An 11,845-nucleotide genomic window follows, 5' to 3' on the forward strand; every position below is an offset into this window, starting at 1 on the left:
AGTTTTCACTTTGAGTTGTCTCAACAACACAGCCTTGTTTGAGCTGGTTGTTGTTGTTGGCAAATATACACATACACAGATAAGATACAATTTACCCAAACTTAATACTTTAACAAGATATTAAAGACTCACTTACAAACAATAACAAATGCAAGCTACTTGTAGCACCAAGAAACTACATTGGCAATCCTAGTATATACGGTATGGTTCTATGGTGGTTCTTTGTTTCCGAACCCACGAATAGATATACAAAAGAATTAAACAGACAAAGCAACACAACAATTTTAATGCTCTTCTGTGCTCTCATTTTCCATTGCCTCCTGTTCCTGCAACATGTTCATCAGCATAGACAACTGATCTTTCAGCATCAAGTTCTCTCTTTCTACCTCTGCACGTTTGCTGCGTTCTTGCAGGAGCTGGACTTGGAGGTGTTCCAAGCACCTTGCATCGTCTTCTAACTGCCCATTTAAGCCATTTATTTCCCGGTCCTGTATGCACAATCAAGTGATGGTTCATTCATTCCATTACTAAGATGGTGGTTTTGGATGAGAAGTGAGGTGTTAAGAACAGAGCACCTTTCTATTCATTTCCTGGACAGCAATTCTCCTCATGCTCTCAACAACATCCACATTCACAAGCTTCCTCTTCTTTCCTATCAGCCAACCTCGAGGATAGTTTGCAGAGTCGAAGTCAGGTGGAGGCAGCAAGGATTCGGCTAAGGGTCGTGACCCAGTTAAAGGTTCCAATGGTTCAAAAAGAGCCTTCCTACGCTCAGATAAAACAGAAATGTCCTGCATCGTCTCTTCAGGCGGAGATTCATCCTGTTTTTTGGGTGTATTATCACTGGTATCTTCTGCAACCTTTTCTAAATTCCGCCCGCTTCCTGCCAGAAAGAACATAACATACACGGGCCATTTGAAAGTAACACGAAAATTGAATGACTTAATTGTGTTTTATGTTCTGTAGGGAGACAAAACAGTTGTATCATCCAAACGGAGTGTAAAACACAGTAAAAGCCATTCAGTTTCTGCAAACAATCCAAACAAGCCCTAATTCTATGTGAATGAATTTAATGATTTCATGGCACCCATGCTCCTAATTATTAGCTTTTCAGTAGCTTTCCAAAAGATGGTGCACAAAAGCATTGATGAATCATTGAGTATGGCAAAGGTCAAAGTGGGAAATGGTTGGTGTAGAGCTCTATCATTAACAACTTAAAAGAAGTTATCATGGAATGTTCCCTTTTCCCCATCACATAGGAAAACGAAGTTTTGATTTCATGGGTATGTGGTACCTTGGCTGCTATTTTGAAGTGTTCATGGCATACCAAACTAAGGTACCCTTGCAACTATTGGGAAGTGTTTTCTAAAATAGTTTTGAAAAACAATTTTTAAGAATAATTTTAAAAGATGTTTCATGAAAACAAAAATTTATTTGAAACCCGAAATGTTTTAAACTTATTTTCTATGTTTTTAAATAGGTTCTAGAAATAACTTTTATATCTAGAGTTTCATTTATAATCATTTTTTATATTTATATGATTATTTTTTAAAATAGTCCTCAAGAAACAAGCAAACATCCCAAACAAACTAAAAAATGGTTTTTGAAAACATTCTATTTTCTGTTTTTTAAAAATTGGTCGTTAAATGTGTTTTCCTCATTGTTTTAAAAAATAATTACCAAACAAACCCTTAATTTCATGAAGCAACTTTTTTATAGCTTTATGGGAGGGTGTGACCCAATTTTTAATTTTGAGTCGTCTAAATGCCACATTTTGATTTTTAGCTAGAGACCAGATTTTATGGTAGTCTTAAGTAGCACATAGCCCAAATCTACGGCCTTTTTTTTGGTCTGAAATCTAAATAGTAATTTTTATTTTTTTCACTTTAAGTCTTAAATGAAATTGCACAAAGATTTAAATCATTTTTAAAATTATTTATTTTTCAAATATATGCTTGGATATGTATATTTTTCTATATTCAATAAAAGAACTATTAAAAAATGATTAATTTCATTCACCCGTAAGATTTTACTTAAATATAAGCAATATTCATTAATTTGAAAGAAATTTCAAAACTATTATATTTAGCCAAAATTTAGCCAAAACTTCAAGATAGGTGAATGAAATTAACCAATTAAAAACATAATACCCTCTCAAAACTATTTAAAAAACATAAGATAGTAAAAAAAAAATTACTATATCAAACTTTAAAATTTTTTAAAGTAACTTTTTGCATAAAGTTTGACTTTTTACATAAAAATTGTTATTAATTTGTGTTCTTTTTTAAAAAAAAATGTATCCAAACAAGAATTTATATTTTTTCTAAGACAATTTTGTATTAATTTTTTTTAAATAACCTATAACCTTCCATAACCAAGTCCATAACCAAGTCCTTATGACTCTCCATGAGGACCCAAAGATGCTGACCACCCTAACAACCACCACCAGGTAAATTCAGAGTAAAAAAGTAGTTTCTTTTTTTATAAAAGTAATTTTCCCTTTTTACAAACTTAAATTAAAAAAACAAATAACCTCTAAATTTTCAGACTTCAACACTAATCTCTTAATGGATATGACTAAAATGCTCAACACACACCTTAATCTATTTTTTCTATTATTCCTCCATCCACACCCTAGTTTGTACATTTTGCTTTAAAAAATGTTGATTATCCCTTTGAAATGCCTCTCCAATATCTTATTCATCTGTCTACTGTCTCTATAAGAAGTAATTTTGTAAAGTAGTTCGAGAAAGTAAGAAATACTTTTCTGTGGTTTTTGGCCAAAATGATAATGACTCATCCCTTTTGGTTGCCTTAAGAAAATAGAAAAGCAGAAGTAACAGTCATGATAATAGTGATACTAAGGTAGAAAGTGATGGGTAGGCCAACAAGACCAACCAAATATGGAGTATAAGCCAAGTCATTGTTTATAGTTCTCAGTCTTCCAAGCCTCTTTGCAACCACAAATTTCAAGATTTAAGACATATTTCTGTGAACCCAATCAAGAAATTGGAGAACCCATCAAGGAGAATCACAAGGAAAATGTTTTGGGAAAGATGTGGGTTGATGGGAATCTCTAAATTCCTCTGGAAATCGCTTCCAAAAACCCAGTTTCCCAGAAAACCCAAACAACAAAGGAGAGTACAGACACAGGTATGGGTAGATGGGAATCTCTAAATCCATAAGAAAATTATTTCCCAAAAACCAGTTCCTAAAAAAGTCCAATTTCCCAGGAAAATAAGTTCAACCCAGAGGTTCAGTTGACTCAATTTTATCCAGGTATGGGTTCATGGGTATCTCTAGATTTGTCTGAAACCCACCTCCCAGAAACCCAAGTCCCCAAAAAATCAACACCACCACCGCCACCATTCAATTGGACAATTTTTTTTTCCAGATAAACCCTAAGGAAACATAATTCCTGAAGAAAACAAAACAATAGAAACAAAAATCCAGGGAAAAAGCAGTACACACCTGATCTCCTTCTGGAATTCCAGAAAACCCTTGTGGAGGAGGAGACTGTGGAGAAGCCATCAAGGTTCCCGTCAGGCTTCTTGGGAAGGTCCATTGAAGGAGAGAGAGAGAGAGAGAGAGAGAGAGAGAGAGAGAGAGAGAGAGAGAGAGAGAGAGAGAGAGGGAGCCAGAAATGAAGAGAAGAAGCAAGGAGATGAGTTGGGCAAGTTGGAATTCTCAGAATTATCCTTGTTCCTTCTTTTTCTTGTTCCTTTGTTCCTTGTCGTAAAGCTTTCAGCTGTTTTGATTTTTTTCTTTTTATCTTGAGGTGTGACGTTGGGTGTGGATGGATGGGATTTTGGCTGTTTTGGTTGAAGCTTTTATGGCAATATTTGTTGTGCGTTTTTCTCATTTCGGTCTGTGATATTATGGGGTCCACTCAACTTGCTTCAATTCATCACTCTCCACCTGTTTTTTGTTTTCTCCATTTCCCTTCTGTTTCCTCGTTTCGGAAAGCTTAGCAATCAAGTTTTCCATATTATTTGATTAAGAGTGAATTTAAAAATGATTTAAAAATATATTTTTAGTATTTTTAAGGCTTGAATGATAAAAAAATTTTAAATATTAAAAAATTAAAAATACTTCCTAAAATTACTATCAAACGGGTTCTAAAAGATGATAGAAAATCCAATTTTTGTATTATTTTTATAATAAATATTTTCTTTTAAATAAATACTTGATATAATTAAGGATATTTATGTTAAAAATAATTTACATTTTAAACAAAAACATGAAAATAGTTAATTTCTTAAATATGAGGATTATTTTATTTTTTTAATAAATTAATTCTTTTTCAAAAAATATATATATTTTTGGAATAAATTGTCGTCATATGATTATTTTTTAAATAAAAGTATATTTGAAAACTTGAAATATACATTTTCTTCTTTTTTTTCTTAAAATAACTTTTATGTGCATGGTTTTATTTTTAATTATTTTCATATAATTATTTTTTTTTTAAGTAAAAAAAGTAAATTGACTAAATGGGGTATTATAAAACACCAAGTTTTTACAAGTAGTTTTCAAAAAACTATTTTTTTGTTTAAAAATAATGGAATGTACTTTCAAGTTCGAAACGGGTTTTCCATGTTTAAGAATTAAAATCTATTTAAATACATTTTTTTTTTTCAAAATAGAAAATAAGATACAAAAAAAAGGCTATTATTTTTTGTTTTCAAAATCTATTTAAATATATATATATATATATATATATATATATATATATATATATATATATATATATATGAATACCCACAAGTTCTAGAGTGAATAATATTTATATAAGAAGAAACTATCATTATATGATCGGTCATATTTTTCAATAGATACCGAATCAATATTATGATTGGATCCTTTCAATATGAGTGTATATTTATTAGAATGTGGTTTTACTCGGTTTTTTATTTAATAAAAAGACTTATTAGAGGTCTTTTTTTAAATAAAAAAAATGCCCTTAATTCTTTTTAGATTTTTATCTTTGGTTTACTTTATAAAATTGTTTTATAGAATTTATTTTTTATGTGAACTCGTAATATAAGATTTTTTTTTATAAATATAAGATTTTTTTTCTATAAAAAAATTTTATTTTATTAAAATTTTTAAAATGATTATAATTATCATTGTTTTTATAAAATATTCTTAAATTATAATTGTTAAATACTAATAAATAGTCATTATAAAAGTGTTTGAGAGTCATCTTGTGTTCAAAGTCCACACCACCTACACACAAAACAAATAAAAAAATAAAAATGGGTCTTTACCCAAAATAATATTTTAATAAAAAACATTTATTTATGTATAAAAATCCAAAGTTGTGAACCCTTGGAAATTACAATAATATTCCGAGAATTTGTCCCAAGAGGCCTTGACAATGCAAAGGAAAATGCCAAACTACCTTTCTATGTTCTCAATGCCACATCATCTTGGACAAAGGACACTTCCCATCTCTCCTAATATAAAATATAAAAAAAATACGAAACAATAATTTATTTTTTACCACGTGTTGAGGTGCAAATAATAATTTTTTTTTAAAAAAAGAGTTAAAATAAATTATTATTATTATTATTATTATTATTATTATTAATTAGGTACTCGATTATTAGAGTGACAAGTTTGTTGTGTTTATGGATCAATTCCGAGACAACTTAATTCTTTAGTTTTACTATTTATGATCAAGTTCAAGCTACTCAAATGTTAAGTTTGGTTAAGGGTGTGTTTAGAATATTACGATAATGAATGATTATTTAGAATGAAATAAAATTGAAATTTGGAGGAAAATACATGATGAAATGGTAAGAAATCGGTGTTTATAATGGGGACATTCAAATGTTTTGCAACATTTAAATGTTGTCTTTAGGGATGTTCGACTTCCCACCAACATTCAAACATCCTCTACTCCAACCATCAACAAATTCCATATCCTTTTATGATTTTAAGGTTCTAATTGTTTTGCTTCAATTCCTAACTCTCAAACCTTTCAAAATCATTCTTTTCAACAGAAAGACATGGTGATACATCAATCTACAAGCCTTAGCATGAATTTAAGGTGATACACTAAGTTACACAAGGTATTACATAAAAAAACGTGAAAGAAGAGTACAGATGTTGAACGATATAAAACCCTTAGGAATAGATGTATCCAAATTTGTTTAAATTATGTACTCTCTTTTTTCATATTGTTAGAAAAATTAGGCTAATACAACCTATGGTAATCACCCTAGAGGGGGGGTGAATAGGGAGATAGTCTCTTTTTTCAAATTTAAACTAAGTGAATGTAAGAGATAAATATATGCAAGTATATAATAAAATAATATAAAGACAATTTGCATATAAAGTAAAAGAGTAGGGAAGAGAGAATGCAAACACAAGATTTTATAGTGGTTCAACGCAACCTATGTTATATCCACTCTCCTTTAACTTCAATCCCAAGCTTGAGGTTCCACCAGTTCAAGGCTTTCAAACCAAGCCTTCAAGCAATACAATTGGATTATGGTTCCAATCCACCCTCTTAGACTTTTGGCTCCAAACACCCTTTACACTTCTCAAGAGATACCCCACTCTTGAACAACCACTCAAGTGATACCCTACACTTGAGAATCTTCCTCTCAAATATATACAAATAATTGATCTCACAAAATCCTAGTATAAAAACTTTAAGCTCAAATGATACAAGAAAACTAAGATTGAAAGGTGTACTAAAGATATGCAAGTTTTAAAACAATGGTTCACTCAAAAACACTCTTCCAAGGCTCAAATATATTCAAGAAAGGTTTGGGAAGGTTAAGCACATGAAACAATGAAGATTGAAGTTTTTTTATAGAAGAAAAAAGTTAAACTAGTCGTTGGGGGTCAACCGATTGACTAGCCGTTAGCATTTAATGTTTGGCAAGTAACCGTTGGAACTCAACCGGACCTCAACCGGTTGAGGTTCAACCTTGATCAGTTGAACAACCGTTCTAGAAGAAAGAGAAAGTTTTTTTCACCATCGACCGGTTGAGTTGGGGATCAACTGGTTCCTCATCCGACTCAACCCGTTGAGCCATTTTTGGCTCAATAACCAACTTTTTCAACTTAAAACCTTTTAAACAAGTTTGAAAAACATTTGACACAAGATTTTAGTGGAAAACATAAAATCATCCAATTTTAAAAGTATTTAAAACAAAATAACTCTTAGATGATTTTGGTGCATAAGTAAAGAATTTAATGCATGAAAATCCTAGTGCACCAACAACCTTACAAAGAGATCTTATGAAACTTGGCTCTTGAAAAACACTTCTCTTTGAGGTGGTCTTCTTCTTCATGATTTTTCCTTGATTTGATTTGTTTTTGTGATTACCACTTTGAAAATCGTCTTGCCTAATCATACTTGAAATATAATCATTAGTTCTAAAACTTGTTTTGTTATCATCAAAACCGAGATTAACCAAACATTGGTTTCACACATATGTAATGGATATGATTTACTATCATTTGAATCATTTGACTGACAGGTTTTTTTTTTTATATCTAGGGAGATTTTAAGAGACTATAAATTATTTTTTCATGTATATCTAATGTTCTTTGTGTTAATTAATTTACTTGATTTTTCTGATTTGATTAATTAACTTTTACATTAATTAACATATAAGAGAATTATGGTGAATTTTTAATTGGATTATATAAAACTTGGACTTTGTAATTTCCTCGATTGATAGTCCTATAATCCTTGATTTCGTTTAGGAGTTTGTCCACAAATTTAATGGATCATTGAATTGGTCTAATAGTAACTCAATAGATTTCATGACCTAAAAATCTAATCTCTGTTTGAAACATTTTCATTGTAAGTCAGGATTACCAATCCATGTTTCTTTATCATATAATGAAAAACCTAACTATGCTTAAAATGTTGATCAATTGATTAAAAGGATATTATATGTTGTTAATATATGCAATTCAAAATTTTTGTATAGGGATCAAAGATTTCATTCATTATATTTTGATATTCTAAGGAAGCATTTTTTAAACTAAAAGGCTCCGCATTCGATTTGTAACATACAAAGTAAATGCAATTTTATATGTCTTATTCTTAAATCTAGATTTGTCAAAATCTAAACTTCAAATGAAATTTTGAAAATATTTTTTCTTGATATAAACTTCCTAATAATCCATGCTTCAAGATGTAATATTAACTATTTTTTTCTACAAAATTAGTAAATATCCAAAACAGGACTCCTTAACATTGGAAAACAACCACCAATAATGTCATTACTTTAGTACACCTTCCCTTAGAAGAAATAATTATTAGTACACATAACATAGAAATAATTGCCTTGAGACTATCCATTAAAAGGAAGACAAAAAAAAAATAATACTAAATGATATTTAAGGAATTCAACAATAAAATAATTACTTCTTAAATAATGGACCTTTTTTTGTAGTATTTGTGATAATTGTGCATTCAATTTGAAGACCAATTGAATCAAAATGTAAATTCCGGAGTAAAGATATACTTTCACATTTGTGGAGAATATAGTTTTTGTATTCATCTTGAAAGAAATTTTGTGTTGACATAAGAAATTACCTAGAGAGGGAATGAATAGATAATCTAAGTGATTATCCTTGAAAAAAAAATTATTCCAATTATTCAATTATGATCAATATATTATCAATTTCATATGCAAGATGTTCAATCATACAAATAAACACACATGATTTAGCGTGGAAAAACCATCTAACACCACTAAGAGGTAAAAAAAAAAACACCTAATACCCCTACCCCTATGGGGTAAATAACTACAAATGTTCTCTCGGCCCTTAAATAAGTACTAAATAATCCATATCAGAAAAAGATAAACCACTTTACTTGATCGAATGCACCTACTCACTAAAGTCTTATAGTGTCAATACTTATACTCTTTTTCTATGCCATCAATGTAGCACTCCTTCATGCTTCTTAGTGAATTCCTTAAAGTCCTTCTTCCTGCTCATTAGTGGATCCCTCAAAGTCCTTATCAAAGGTTAAATATTGTAAGTTTCTGACTTTTGTATCTAATAGATACATTCAAGAAAGATTTTGAAAGGATTGAGAAATGGAGGCTCAAGCTTTCAAGAGAATAGTTGTGCTTAGATCAATCATTTTCTTTATATAAGAAAAGTTTACATGTCCAACTCTACCATGCCATAAATCACAAGAGTCAACTACATAAGCAGAAGAAGATGCATTATTATTGATGATTTAAAAAACATTCAACATAAAAAAACTCTTATTACAATAGCCTTTTCAAACAAATACATCATTCTTAGTTAACGTGATTTCATCAAAGTCGAATAAGATCCTCATTCCTATATTTTTTTAGTAGAGATACTAACACCAAGTTTGAACGGATCTCTAGCACATGAAAGACATTACTAAGGGCGAACATTTTTCCCAATGTTAGCTTGAGGAGAACTTTTCATTTGCCAATCACTAGGGAAGTTCTAGAGTCGCCCATGAATACTTGTTCTTCTCAGTCCTTTATCGTGGTATAGGAAGTGAATTCACTTATGTTTCCATAGATGTGTCTGATAGTCCCAAAGTTTACCACCCAATCCTTTACATTGATGATCATGCTCACCTCAAAAAAGACAACTGCAATGATTATCTCTATCTCTGCCAAGTTTACTCTTAGATTGAACTTCTTAAGTCTCTTCTTGTGGTGGCATTGAGTTGCATGATGTCTAGTCTTACCACAGACAAAGTAGTTACCCCTTTTTTTGATAGTTAAGTTTTGAACTTTGTTTATTGTATTAGGCTTGGTCCTAGAGTTTTGCTTCTTAGACCTATTATTTTTTTACCTAGGTTTTTCTTCTACTACAATAGCCTTAGAGGATAGTTCCTTAGCTTTATTAGCATTATCCTTATTTCGGTTTTATTCTTCAATAGACACATGAATTATAACATTTTTTTTAAGGACATTTGTTTTCTTTTGTACTTCATGTTATTTTTATAATCTTTCCAAGAATATAAAAGAGTCTATAATAAATATCCAACCACAAAAGGTTCAAGCAATTTTACGTCATCATTAGCTAAGTCATTAATTAACAAGTAATAGTCGAGGATTTGAGATGATGCATCTTTATCCTCGGTCATTTGGAATTTTCTAAAATTCCTTATGACATGTTTTTGGATTCCTACATCTTCTAGAACATATTTTTTTTATTTATTACATCCTAAATGTCCTTAGCTACTTTGTATTTATAATAAACATCAAACAATTCATTCGTGAGTGCGCTAAGGATGATATGCCTAATTTATTTATTACTAGTTTCTCAGGTAAGAAAAAACTCAGAGTTGTCATTGGGTTTTGGTTCAATTAAAACATGTCCTAAGTTCACAACATCAATTATAGAAAAAACTCTTTCATATCATCACCTGAAGAATGTCTTATTAAAATGATCAATCTTAACAATGCTAAGACAAATTTGAACTAAGGAAGTGTCCATTTAAGGAACCTACTTTAAGATTGTTGGTTCAAGAGGTCACCAAAATAAAAAATAAATAAGCAACTTGACTAAGCCCAAAAATTGAACAAATAAGAAGCACAAAGACTGGAATAGGATATTTATTTGATTAAAAGACTAAGGTATGACAAGACATTGTCTTTAAAGTAGGTTTGCCCTCCTTAAAAAAAAACCTCAGTGTAGAAGGGAATCAACGTTCTACCTCAAGGATACAATAGTTAAGACCTTATCTTAGGTGCACTCTAATGGTGGCTACAATGGAAAGTAGGGTAGAGGTTGTAGTAAAACCTAAAATAAGACAATAGCAAAACACCGAAAAATGAAGATCATAGTAAGGTAGCAAATCAATCTTGGGTATGTAAGGGAATGGATGCAACAACATTAAGAATAGGATGGCATGGAGCAATAGGAATATGAAAACACTACTCTTTGGAAAGACTACTTTGTTGAAGCGGATTGGCAGTGAGTAACAATGAGAAGGAGAATCAAATCATCTCATAACTTGAATGAATAAATTAGGGAGGGGGGAGGGGTGCACAACCTTTTATAGACAGAAACCAATGGGACTCTCCTATAAAGGTCGAATGGTCCAAAACAAGAAATTAATAAAAAATTAATTAAATCAATTAAGTTAATACATGATCTAAAAACTCGTTTGAACTCTCTTTACTCGTTCCACATTAACTTGCTTTCAAGACTTGGTTAAGATTTCAATAGTGAAAGAAAATTAATTTTTATTTGGATTTGTAAAAAGTTGTTAGACTTGTGCACACATATAGGAAGGGGAATCTTATGTAGACATAACATATATTAAGGGTTTCCGACCCGAACCACCCCAATTTCCACTAGAATTGGCTTGGGCCTTAAGGCATGTGAGGCTCCCACCACTACAAGAAATATATCTTTAGGTCACGATCAACAACCGTGACCAAATATTATAAATCCATGACCAAAACCAATTGTCATGGTCTTGTGAAATTGTGACTGAGGGTCATAATAGTAGGTGCGGGTAAAGGTATTGGTCACAGTTTGCTAAGTGACCATGATTATATGGTTCTATTTTTTGTGAAAAACATAAAAATAAAATAAAAATAATAAATAAATAAAATTGTGATAATAATTGAGAGACACTTTATTGTTTTCTATCAAATTTGGTCACAGTTCTATAAACATGTGCTTCATTAGGACTTACTGTCACAATCAAAGTAAGAAAGCATGACTATTTGTATACTTATGGTCACGTTCAATGTAAAAAGATGATGAAATACTAAATTATGATCACAATTACTTACTGAACTATGACTAAATTATAACTTTTGGTCAAAGTCACTTACTTGATCGTGGCTAAATGATTACT

At 30.6% G+C, this 11,845-nt stretch overlaps 1 protein-coding gene across 3 annotated transcripts; it reads right to left on the reverse strand.

Moving 5' to 3' along the window:
• Positions 1-70: 70 nt before the first annotated feature.
• On the reverse strand, positions 71-3,753 carry LOC117921497 (protein HEADING DATE REPRESSOR 1). Of its 3 annotated transcripts, none has more exons than XM_034839379.1 (3): positions 3,472-3,753; positions 576-883; positions 71-488 (listed from the first exon to the last, which is right to left on the reverse strand). In XM_034839379.1, the coding sequence occupies exons 1-3, from the start codon at positions 3,563-3,565 to the stop codon at positions 285-287; spliced, it is 606 nt and encodes a 201-aa protein (XP_034695270.1). In that variant the 5' UTR covers positions 3,566-3,753; the 3' UTR covers positions 71-284. The 3 variants fall into 3 exon arrangements, with proteins under 3 accessions (XP_034695270.1, XP_034695272.1, XP_034695271.1); XM_034839381.1 differs by having other exon boundaries at positions 576-1,027; positions 3,472-3,550; XM_034839380.1 differs by having other exon boundaries at positions 576-1,049; positions 3,472-3,549.
• Between the last annotated feature and the right edge of the window lie 8,092 nt (positions 3,754-11,845).

This window comes from Vitis riparia, chromosome 9 (genome assembly GCF_004353265.1).
Source record: "Vitis riparia cultivar Riparia Gloire de Montpellier isolate 1030 chromosome 9, EGFV_Vit.rip_1.0, whole genome shotgun sequence".
Lineage (NCBI taxonomy): Eukaryota > Viridiplantae > Streptophyta > Magnoliopsida > Vitales > Vitaceae > Vitis > Vitis riparia.